A 13,037-nucleotide genomic window follows, 5' to 3' on the forward strand; every position below is an offset into this window, starting at 1 on the left:
CCTTGTGACCTCTCTAGAGGCCATACTTGTGAATGGATCTCCATAAAAATTGGTCAGAATGTTCACCTTGATGATTTCTAGGTCAGATTCGAAACTGGGTCACATGCCTTAAAAAACTAGGTCGATAGGTCAAATAATAAAAAAACCTTGTGACCTCTCTAGAGGCCATACTTTTTATGGGATCTGTATGAAAGTTAGTCTGAATGTTCATCTTGATGATATCTAGGTCAAGTTCGAAACTGGGTCAACTGCGGTCAAAAACTAGGTCAGTAGGTCTAAAATTATTAAAATCTTTTGACCTCTCTAGAGGCCATATTTTTCAATGGATCTTCATGAAAATTGATCTGAATGTTCACCTTGATGATATCTAGGTCAGTTTCGAAACTGGGTCACGTGCGGTCAAAAACTAGGCCAGTAGGTATAAAAATAGAAAAACCTTGTGATCTCTCTAGAGGCCATATTTTTCATGAGATCTTAATGAAAATTAGGGAGAATGTTCACCTTGATGATATCTAGGTCAAGTTCAAAACAGGGTCACGTACCTTCGAAAACTAGGTCAATAGGTCAAATAATAGAAAAACCTTGTGACCTCTCTAGAAACCATATTTTTCAATAGATCTTCATGAAAATTGGTCAGAATTTTTATCTTGATAATATCTAGGTCAAGTTCAAAACTGGGTCACATGAGCTCAAAAACTAGGTCTCTATGTCAAATAATAGAAAAAACGATGTCATACTCAAAACTGGGTCATGTGGGAAGAGGTGAGCGATTCAGGACCATCATGGTCCTCTTGTTTTACATACAATGTTGTTTTGTTTACAATAAAAAAACAACCAACAAAAAATCTATCAGATAATCAGCAAAAAGCCACAAAATTAATGATAAAACAGGATTTGTATTCATATTGAAGTCATATCATGAAATCTTTGATCTTCATGGGAATTTCGGCATAAGGTTTTATGTCTTTGGCTATCATGCATTCATGGATTTTATATTTTAGATGTGGAATAGATGGCATACAGATTTGATGTGGTGGATTGAATGAAATATCCACAGAAATTAGTTCTCCCCCCCCCCCCCCCCCCACACACACACAACATAATCTACAATAACAGTTTTACAGTACATTGTCTATGATAAGAAATAGCGCCCTTCCAAACTAACTTCATTGGGAAGCTATTGATCTGTATAAAAAGTAAAAAGACACACGTACATGTAGATGTTGCCTAGGGAGTTTACAATACAAGTTATATTACTTTGTATTAAATATGTTTCAGGTGACCATATCTCTATGAGCAGCTATGAAGGAAATTTCAACGAATCACGTCTTAATTCATGTACCCATCTAGTCATGTTTGCAGCCGGTACAGGATTTACACCTATGGTGAAGCTCATTTATAAATCCCTAGTGCAGGACGCTGAGTCAGAAAGGTTGGTATTTTCAGTGACTAATTTATAATAATTCATAGTTTACATGAAATTATATGGTTTTGACCGAAAGGTATTTTTTGCAAGATATGTATTTGTGGATTTTAACTGTTGGAGATAAAATGAATTTGAATTTTATTTGTTCATTGAAGTTATATTTCATGAATTAATGCATTCATGAAATCCATGAAGGTTTGCCAGCTATTCTACCCAGGAATATTTATGCCCTCCCCACCACTCACTCCCCTCGAATAAGCTGGGGTATTTTGTTTTGCATATGTTAGTAGAGCAAACTGTTTTACTCAATAACTTGAGACCCACTTGACCCAGAACTTCCAAATTTGGATCGACCCCTATTTTTTTCGGGAATTAATAGGTCAAAGGTCAAAGTCACAGGGGCCTGAACTTTGAAAACGGTTTCCACTGATATCATGATTCGGCTTATAAAGTAGATGACCCCTGTGGTTTTTGGGGTTAGTTTTGTCAAAAGTCAAGTTCACGGGGGCCTTAAACTTGAAAACTGCTTCCGCTCAATAACTTGAGAACCACTTGACCCAGAACATTCAGACTTATAGCATGATTGGGCTTATGAAGTAAATGACCCCTATTGTTTTTGGGGTCAGTAAGTCAAAGGTCAAGGTCAGAGGGGCCTGAACCTTGAAAACCATTTCTGCTCAATGACTAGAGACCACTTGACCTTAATGTTGATAGCATGATTGGGCTTACAAAGTAGACGACCCATATTGTTTAGGGCATTAGTAGGTGAAAGGTCAAGGTGATTAAGATCATGGGACTGAAAATGGGACAACCCATCATGAAGGGCATACATATTTCACAAACAGATCTTGTAAATATTTCACAGTATACTTTATCTAAAATCAAGTACACGGGACCCCTTTATAACGCTGTTGTTAGGATCCAAGGTTCAAGACCCGCGGGTCTAGCGGGGTTAAATTTATAAAGCAGGTTGGCCGTATATGCCGTTTACGCAATACCCCACCCACCCGTAATGCATTAGACATATTTTGAATGCTGCTTCATGTTAAATAAGAAATTCTAAGTGTATAAATGGGACATTTTTTTACCTTATATGCTACTCGAAAATACATTTCGTGGCCTCAACACGAAACTAGTCTATGTGTATATAGAAATAGATGCAGATAGACTAGTTTCGCCTTGAGGCCACGAAAATTTTAAAAAATTATAACGCTGTGTCATCTTCCCATTTTGTCGTAATTCTAAAAGAAAGTTGAAATTCTGAATCCTGGAAATAGACATATAAGCTGTGTAAGAAACGTGCGGTCATGAAAATTACATTAGCACGGGGTTTTTAAACACATGGAAAATGAATAAAAATGTAGATCTAAGAGAGAGAAAAAACAAGGACAGTTTTACAAAATGGATAAAATAAGACAGAAAATGGTAAAATAAACTAGATCTACGATAATAAAAAGTGAAAATTCAATGATTACGAAAAACGGCTGCATTTTATTACAAAACTGGGCATGTTGTTTGATTTTTTTATTCACTCAAATTTTCATGTCGTCCGCTTAATTGATGCAAACTTAAACAGTTTGATAGTTGACTGACCAATGTTACACGCTTGTTATCAATGCAAGCTATCTAATTTTGACATGGTCTTGATTGCCTAATTGTTACATGTTGTTATTCAAAATTTAACAAAGGCGTTACGCAAACAAGTAAGCTGGCAGACGGTTATTGATTTTTTGTCATAGTTCTCATGGCAAAGGTGCACAAGTACATGCAGTTTTAACGCTGGTTATGATCAAATTAAATAACATCCGCAGACTTGTTTTTTTTCTTTCTTTTTTTGAAAATTCGGGAGCCAAGAGCGTACCGCGTTATACTGAATACTGCGGTATATCAAATAGCGTTATAAAGGGTTTCAAATGTAATAAATTTAAGTGTGATAAAAGCCATAAGCTTATTGAGTCTCTATAAGTTGTTTTCTACAATAAGAAAACTAGTGGTAGTTTTTAAAGAGGCGCACTTAGTACCCCAAAGTAGAATAAAGAGTATACATGTAAGAACCTACAATAGAGTCAATATTCAGAAGTTTACCCATTATATATCAACACTGCTGCTACTACCATAGTGTTATTCAGTAGGCATAGTAGGTGGGTGGGGTGGGGTGGGGTGGGGTGGGGACAGCAGGGATCTGTCTCCCCAAACCCCAAAAACTGATTTTTCTCAGAATTAACAGTAGATAGAGGGAAAAGAGCTAATCTGAGACAGTATTTTGATGTAATAAGGATTTGATGTGATATCTGTTGTCAGTAAGGGGAAGAACGCCCCCCACCACCAACAACTTTGAGATCACTCCTACACCAATGTCTCTACATAAAACATCCTATCTCTGCCCGACTGACCAAATCAAGGATTTGACAGGGAATAAACAGGTTGAGAACAATCCTAAAGCAGGCAGTATGTCTGTGATGATTTGACTTCAGAACGGAGAGCCAATCTCTCATGTTGAGAATTGGTTAGTAATTTAGAGAAGTTAGCTCTAGAAAAACTGTAACTACTATATCAAGAAACATGACTTTGTGAGTATTAAAGTTTTATTTACTATTTTATCAGACAGGTGAAGTTACTGTTTTTCAACAAAACAGAGGCGGATATACTGTGGCAGGATCAGCTTAGTGCTTTAGCAGACTCAAATATAAGGTAATTGAAGTATACATTTCAGTACCCTCTTGCGTAATATTTAGTGTATTTGTATAGATGGATGATACATTGTCCAGTGTCAACATTTGCACCTAAATACCTCCTCTGAAACTTGGTCTGTGGCATCCTTACATTAAACTTTTCTAGATTTGTTCAAATGGTGCCATGTATTGAAGAGTCCCTAGAGCTAAAAATTGTTAATGCAAAGATTTTACGCTGTCACTTTTATTTGCTGACTTGGTAGTCAATAGGCAAACTAAAATTATGAAGGATTTTGGGCTTAGTACTTGCCTGTACTTTGGGATATATTTCTTGAGTATCACACTGTTGATCATTCACTTAAATGTTTAAAATACAGTATTAAAAATGCATGAAAACTGTATTCTGTTTATGCTTTTGTTTGTATATGTCTCCTATTACTAATAGCAGCTTCCATTCAAATATACAAGAGTACATGATACTTCTGGTATAATGACTACATAAGAAAATGGTATGCACTCCCGAAAAAGACCTGCGTTAAGTGGTCACCTGTCTTAAGCAGCCAATTTGGCCTTTTCTCTTGACTGGTTTCTTAACACAGGTTTGACTGTATAAGCATAAATAAATATTACGATATTACCCTTTCTACAGAGACTAGATATTAACAGTTTTGACTATTGTTTATAACTTTCTTTAAAAATATAAAATTGGTTATCAGACTTTTTTTCCATGATGGCTTTTGTTTGATGTTTGAACATTTGTTTAAGTTTGTTAATTCATTTCAGGTTTACTTATACAAACTGTTTATCTGAGGCTGACGAGGCTTGGACAGGACTTCGAGGAAGAGTTAATAAAGAGATGATGGCGGAATTCATCCCAAGTATAGGAGAGAATGATAAGATGCTAATGTGTGTATGTGGGCCAACCCCCTTCACCAAATCTGTGATACAGTATGTCAGTTTCTACCACATATAAATGTTTGTATTTAGAGAGGTTGCCTTACAAGATATATATATATTAGGGTTATTGCAACCTCACCTAAATCTACAGAGTTTTGATGTAAGCAGATTTTGCCATACCTGAATCACACATGATCCTTGTGCTTAGAGTTATCCATCTTTGCTGTATCAGGTAACACATGGCTCTTGTACTGGGTATGATCCAGCCTGGAAAAATCCATGTGGGCTGAATGTCTCATTGCAGGTCAATGTACTGTTTACTGACCCTATTATTATATACCTTGGCCTATTTCTTGTGTTATCTTTGCCGACATTGACCATAATTTTAGACAAATAAGACTGAACACTCTAATAATAAATGGTTAACTTTTTTGGCACATGGAACATTGGAAGTTATTGCATAGGTATGCTGAGCTACAGGCTTGTAAGCATCTCCAGAAAATTGTCAAAAAATTTAATATTTGGTTGTTTACTACATTCAAATCTAAACATTTAAAACTATATTTAAAATTTGTGTCCATTTAGCAGTTGCTGAGATTTAAACTTTTATCATGCTATATTTTTTTTTGAAAGGCTTTAAAAAATGTAAAATATGTCTGTTTTTCTCAATAATCTTTGCTAAATTGATTTAAGAATAGTTTGCAATGTATATACAGTTGACGCTCAAACTCGATGGGACCTGCAAAATTTGTTCGAGTTATCCTAGTTCGGACCATCGAACAAAATTCAGTAAACAGGGATATTGCCAGAACCTGACGATGAGTTGGAGCAAAGGGTGGTGTACGAATTATCCAAGTTTGAGCGCACAAAGTTTGTATCAACAAAAAAGAATGAACAGACCAACCGTAATATTCATTTGAGATTTTTTCCAACTAGAACATGACATTTTGATAATGTATATATTTTCCTCTTTCTTTTTTTTTCCAGATTTGCTGAAGAACTTGGCCATAAAAACATCACTCATGCTTTCCTTGGATGACATTTGAATGACCTTTGACCTTCATCTGACCTTCGATGAAATATATAGACTTGGCTGTCTCTGAGATAAGCAGCTTGTGATAACATGTACAAATTTTAGCATGTGTTTAACTCTTGAATTGTTCAGAAGCAATAAGATAGTGTACATGTAGTGTAATTGCTAGATTTTTGACAGGTCAAACTATTTATAGATTTTTTTGTATAGGGTTCTGCTTTACATGTCATGGCCTGTTGAAAGCGGACCTGTTTGCATTGTGCCAAATATGGTTTTCACTTAGACTTTTATGCAAAATTTTTAAAAATATTTTGGCATGTCTTACCTGACAAAGATTTTCAGGACATAAGAATAAATTTTAAGATATAAAAATCTGAGGGTACAGGCAGGGTCCTCACAACAATTGATCTTGCAGTTTCATTATATGTTCATTATGTATACAATGCTGTACCATGTTATTTTACCTTTTTACATAATTTAGGAGTTGTGTAATTTTTAAAGAAAGAATCCATACCATTATTATTCTCATTACAGTTATTATACCACATACTTAATTATACAAAATTATTTCTTGCATGCCAGACAGGATTTTACTGTGACATTGCTGGAAAAATTTGTCCTACACCAGGGGGTGTAAGATGACTCTCGTAATTTATTAATGAGAGCCTAAATTCATATGCTGCGAAAATTAAAAAATTGTGCTTGAAAGAAAATCATTTTATTTTACTTCTCCTATTAAATGAACAATTGAAGAATATGGTATGCAAGAAAAAGAATCTGTTCCTAGTTGAAGGTGGGGAGGGAAATATCAGGTAACTTTTTTGCGGTTTCTCAGCAAAGCCTAGTTGACACCTTAACAGTTACCCTGGAGCCAGATATTTCCATCCACACTTTCAACGGAAGAAAGATTCTTTTAAAATGTTTTCTCTAAGTGAAAAAATACAGAAACATTGTTAGAAATTGTCAATCTAGTATTTATTATGTTTAAATAACCTGTGAAACAAAAGGTTTTGAAGATGGCAATGTCTATGTAAAGATTTCGTAATATTACAATAAAAAGTGTGATAATCAATGTTGTGCATGAAGAAAAATTAGTTCTTGGACAAAAATATATTTTGGAGTCTGTATCTTGGACAGTATTTGTTTTAACACACACACAGAGTATCTGAGAATATTGGCATACCACATGCTCATTAGGTTAAGAATTTTAAGATAAAGGTTAAAAGAGATTTAAACACATATACATGTTCAGGTGTAAAAAAATATATATATACATAATTATATAAATAATTAATACATAATTATAATTAATATTTATAATAAATACATTAATATTCTATACATACTTCAAAATTGTCCAGAACATATAGTAAAGTTGCTCACAACTTGTACATATAAACATTTGAAACTGTTACTTAGGTTTTACAAGTACATTTCAGTTAAATTGTGTGAAAATGCAATGTTCCTTATTTTGACACCTCAGTTCAGTGAAATAAAGAATGAACTGTGTACTCTACCAGTATTCATCAATGTTTAAAGTGGAATTATGCGCATTTTCCAACTAAACATTCAGCTGAAATAGATGTATGTGTAAAAAGGGTGAAGGAAATTATAGCTTTTAACCCAATATACTAAACTCTTCATGTTACCAGTTCGAAATAATAAGTTTCCAAATATGACTTTTCTTATTTTGACTGGGGCGGTCTTTTTAAGAAAAGTCAAATTGCATGCAAGAGTTGCTTCCCTTCATCTTCAGAAATCTTTACCTACAGGTAAGGTGGCAGGGGAGTGCAGATTTGCGAATTCCACATTGACGTGTGGGTACCAGTGTTGAAATATCCATAGAAATCTCGTTTTTGCTTATTTTTCTTTGAAACTACTATGGACCATTGCAGATACTATAGACTACATAAAGACGACTCTCCGGTCCTATGCACCTGGCGCTTTCCATGCCAGATGTAGTGAAAATTTGCCAAATCACCCAAATTTTATAGACCAAAATTAGCCTAACCGGGCCTCACTTTGAACTCTGCCATTCATCCATTTTATATTTTTAAATCTAATTTCGTAGCATATATGTATAGTGCGAACATAGATGCATACCCAGGTGGTGTGGAATGTGTCTCCCAACCACCACTTTATTTCCCTAATTTTCACTTGAAAAAAAAGTGGATGGATGACAGCCGAGCGTTTGGCCGACTTTTTGTTCTGATGTTTATATTTTAGTACGAAGCTAGGAATTTTAAAACACCCGCCATGTAGAATAATTAACCGTTCCTCATTCCCCAGATATATTAAAGAATTAATAACGATAAATAACCAGTAAGATAGATATGCCTTTATATCTACCCTGTCCTGTTTATACAGAAAATCGACTGGGGCCAAACTACGAAACCGCTCCCCTGCCACCTAAGGACTGTGTAGAAGATTGAAGGAAGAACTATTATTTTATTTGTCCAATTTCTTTATTTCTAAAGCATCAACTTCAAATACTTATGCAGCATTATCATTAATTTAATACATTTAAATACACAGCAACCTAAAAATTGCTTTTATAAAACATTCACCAAAAACACACTATGTGCAGTAAGATGCACACAATGCCACTTTAAAGTCTGAACTTAGATTTAAAAATGCTTAATTTTCATGTTGCTCTGTCATTGTCAAACATGCATAGATTGCAACGAAACTTGGCAGGGGTCTCCATCTTGCAGTTAATGGACCTCCATGGCCAAGTGGTTATGGTCACTGACTTGCCCTGCATTGAAGTGGGTTTAAGCCTCACTCCAGCATTCAATTCTTCATGTGGGGAAGCCATCCTGCTGGCTTAAGGAAGGTCCGTGGTTCTACCAAGGTGTCCAGATGAATGCACGGAGGGCTCCTTAGGGACTTGCTCCACCACCAAGTTGGAAAGTAGCCATATGACCTATAAATGAGTCGGCGCAATGTTTAAACCAACAAAAAGAAACAATCAATCTGCTGGTCATATTAGTTCAGCACAATTTCAGCAGTATAGACATGCTAAGATTCAGTTTGCCATTGCTAACTCTAAACTTAAATTTCATACTGCAAATGTTGATGAATACAGGCTCTGTACTTGTATGATACCACAGTCTCTTTACATAATAACAATACTGCAGAGCTTCAGTTCTAAAGGCATTATACCATTTTTATTATGGCATAAAGTTAGGCAGTGTGCATGTTAGGCTGTCAGGTGCATGTAAGGCTGTCAGTTTTACTTATAATTAGATGATATATTAGCCTTTTCCCTTCCTTATGTGGCACTTGAAATGAAAAAGCTGTCACCTTCTGTTCAGTTCAGTTTTGAATTTTATGCCCATCTTGTTACAGATCCTAACTGAGGCACTGCAGTGTGTCACTTGCTACAAACGTCATATCATATACAAAAGGGAGTGCTTTTATCAAAGTAAATATTTATATCGGATGAATAATTTTAGATGACAAATTTTAATAGCTATATAAGTTTTATGTTGAAATGAAATAGAAATTTAATGCCAAAATAAATTGGTTAGGTATATATTTTTAACTGTGTCTTGTCTGCACAAAAGCTGTATAAAAATCTTTTAAGATAATATTGTATTTTTATATATTTATGTGAATATTTGTTAAATCTTATTTTAGTATTACAGGTTTTTTTCATGAGAGCTAGTTTTCACGATTTCAGCTGGAAGCAATATTTAGCAATTTTGAAATTCACAAATTTGTTTTGCTGTATTTTAAAATAACTTTATTAATGAGAACAGGTTTAATTAATAAAAAAAGAAATCTGAATGACCATTTTCCAGAAAAACAAATCTAAGGAACTTTTATTTTCTGCAGATTTGCAGTACTCTTGAAAATAGAGATAATGGAACTCTCACGAAAAAAAACTGTAGCAGGTATATATGATAATTATTGTTATACATATTGTTACTACCCTGATTGCAATATTAGGTACTGATATTAAAAATTATATTATATTTATTTAAATGACAATATTACTGCTTTAATATTTATTGCTTTTAACAATTTGAATTATGTTACCTTTGAAATGCCTATGTTAGGATCACATATACTTGCATTGTAACAGATCCACTGGTTAATTGTCATTGTACTTGAATAAATTGGATGCAGGCTAGCGTGGTAAAGAAAAAGATTGTTTTCATGTATATCAAAGTATCTAGTATTAACCAGTTAAACAGTTAGGACTCAGAGTTTCAAGGAGCTGGATAAACTATAGATATATACAGGATATGGAGTGTTTCAAACATAGAATATATAAGAATGGGACCACACATCCCTTTTTCTCATAGGAAATATATAAGAATGGGACAATGAGTCGGCCTTTGCTCAAGCAAGCAATGATTTCACTACATTAATACTGCACTCTGTGAGTGTCACGAATATATATAAAAAAACATATCTCTGGTTGAAATTTTGAATTCAATTAGTTACCAGTTATAGCATATTGTTACTGCTGTAGTTGGAGAACTTTATTTTGAGGGTCAATTGCAAAACTGTTGTTACTCACTGAATTTAAGGCAGTGGATCTGTAATGACACTCGTACATTTCCGTTTGATTATGTATTCTCCTCAGACATTTGGCATTCTTTGGACATAAATATAGCTCAGCATGCAGCATGGTGAAAAAGTATACAGAAAATATATACAGTCGAGACTGTTTTAAGAGACCGTCTTTGGGAAGCAGCGAAAAAGGTCACATATGACAGGGAGTCTCTTAAAACAGTCTCACTTAACAGGATGACGCTGGTTTCATAATATGTTTCCAATTAAAGTACATGAATATCGGATACTTATATATTGGCCTCTTTTAAGGTAGGAGTGGAAAATGATAAAATACTATTTCTTTAATTGCATATTGATAAAATATAAATTTCAAATAATTTGCATCATTCATATGATGTTGATAAAACAAAATTTAATTTAAGCTCATGATCTGGCAAGAAAATAAAGGGGAGCAGTAAAATATAAATGTTCCATTTGAACTACACTGAGGTTTATGATATTTATATTTTATGTACTAATTGTTCATTTTAATTTATTCGATTATTGACTGCATCTTTAATCTGTGTTTACTTCGTCGTTTCCTGTTAAATACCGCCATATTTTTGTTTCACCAGGAATAAAGTTAATTTATGCACCAACTCCGAATTCTTCAGCGACCTTATACGCTGGTTTTCCCTAATCGAGCAATTCAAGTGCCTTAATGACAGTTCTTTTTTATGTTTTTCTTCAACCATTTTTTGTAAACAAATAAGTTCTCGTCTCAAACAACTTCACGCGAGATAAAGAACGGTAACTCTATCGTGTAAAATCTTGCGAGGGAGCATCTCAAAGTCGCTGAAAACGGTCTAAATATCGATTCGGGAGCCTGATTTCACAGTCGCTTGTCGCGTAAGGCAGGGGGTTGCTTAATTCAGACTCTTTTAATAGTAAATTGCGTCCGGAGCATAAAATAGGGTCGCATATGACAGGGAGTCGCTAAATTCAGGGGGTCGTTAAGGCAGTCTCGACTGTAATTTGCCATTTGTCGTTATGGGTCCACTGCCTTGAAAAGCTTTGTGTTTACTCTCACATTAACCCTTACCCTGCTAAACTTCTATAATGAAATTGTCCATCTTTCAATTTGGGCAGTACCATTAACTGTTAAAAGGAGTGCTTACCAAAAGATACTGACTGAATGGTGAACAGTGCAGATCATGATCAGACTGCACAGATGTGCAGGCTGATCATGATCCACACTGGTCGAATGGCAGAAAAAGTCGTGTCCAGCATGATAAGTGTTAATACTGTATTACTTTTGTTGAATTTTCTCCTACAAATGTATATGTAACACTTATAGTAGCCTTGGTATTGACAGAGTTTAAATATATGTTTACCTGTTATCAAGGTTTTTTTCTCTTTTAGCAAATTGAAGTGTAAGAGTGGCAGAGTTGAGTTCATCTGTTAAAATAAAAAAACAACTTTAATTGCAGTTGAGAATTTTTTTTAACTGCTATAAAACAAATGGGAGTGGTAGTGGTAGAGTTTATGTTAGCTGTTGTTGAACATGTTTACTGTATAATTATGGACAGTAATGTTGGCAGAGTTAATTATCCCCCGCTGAAGGTGGAGGGATATAGTTTTGGCTTTGTCCATCCGTCCGTCCATCCGAAACTATATCTATGACATGGAGTGGAGCATTTAAATAAAACATGGCGGAAATGTTAACTGCTGTAGGGAAATACCACCCTACAAGTTTTGGTCAGATTACATAAGTAAGACAAGATTTGTACATTTGTATATTTTTGTTACATATAATGTTTTGTTCCATTTCCTGTCTGTCTGGAGTCATATCTCAGACACTGGTGAATTGATTTCAATAAAACATGGTAGGAATGTGACATGCTATAGGGTAATGAGGCTCTGCAAGATTCATTTGAATTGGTTTAGGAAGACAAGGTTTATGGCCCTTTGCAATTACTAGTATATATAGTACATATATAGTGTTCATTTCAAGTCATATCTCAGAATTGGTTAGTAGGATTTCAATGAAACATGGTAATATGGTTAAAGAAAGAAGACAACTCAAGTTTGCAACGCGTTTCATATTAAAATACTTCTTCAGGCAAACATACAATGTAAACAAACCCTGGTAAACATGGTAGAAATGTTAACTGCTGTAAAGAGCAGTGTTAAATATTATCAAAAGCTTCTAGTGGCAGAAAATTAATGAAGCTGTTTCTTTAATATATGCAGTAGCAGTGACACAGTTATGTTTAAGGGGAAATGGGACAGTTGCCTATATGTATATAGGCGAAAATTTTCCTAAGGGCAGAATTTCTTTAAACGTTGTGTACTGACTGAGAATCAAGTTTAAAACAGAAATATATATTAAAAAATCATAGGTACCCAGGCTTGACCTTGAATTATCTGCCCTTGAAAATCAGAAAATACTGAAAAATCCAATTTTCAAAGGCAGATAATTCAAGATCAAGGCAAGAGAACT

The 13,037-nt window shown here is 34.5% G+C and overlaps 1 protein-coding gene across 3 annotated transcripts in view; it reads left to right on the forward strand.

Annotated features, from left to right (window-relative positions):
• The window catches only part of LOC123552309 (cytochrome b5 reductase 4-like), a 76,896-nt gene extending 64,962 nt beyond the window's left edge, over positions 1–11,934 (forward strand). For all 3 annotated transcript variants that reach the window (XM_045341864.2, XM_053541814.1, XM_045341863.2), the window contains exons 14-17: positions 1,279–1,432; positions 4,031–4,117; positions 4,882–5,046; positions 5,983–11,934. In XM_045341864.2, coding sequence (XP_045197799.2) covers positions 1,279–1,432; positions 4,031–4,117; positions 4,882–5,046; positions 5,983–6,034 — 458 coding nt within the window. In that variant the 3' untranslated portion in view covers positions 6,035–11,934. The remainder of the gene's footprint in view (positions 1–1,278; positions 1,433–4,030; positions 4,118–4,881; positions 5,047–5,982) is intronic.
• Positions 11,935–13,037: the final 1,103 nt, after the last annotated feature.

This window comes from Mercenaria mercenaria, chromosome 4 (genome assembly GCF_021730395.1).
Source record: "Mercenaria mercenaria strain notata chromosome 4, MADL_Memer_1, whole genome shotgun sequence".
NCBI classification, from domain to species: Eukaryota; Metazoa; Mollusca; class Bivalvia; order Venerida; family Veneridae; genus Mercenaria; species Mercenaria mercenaria.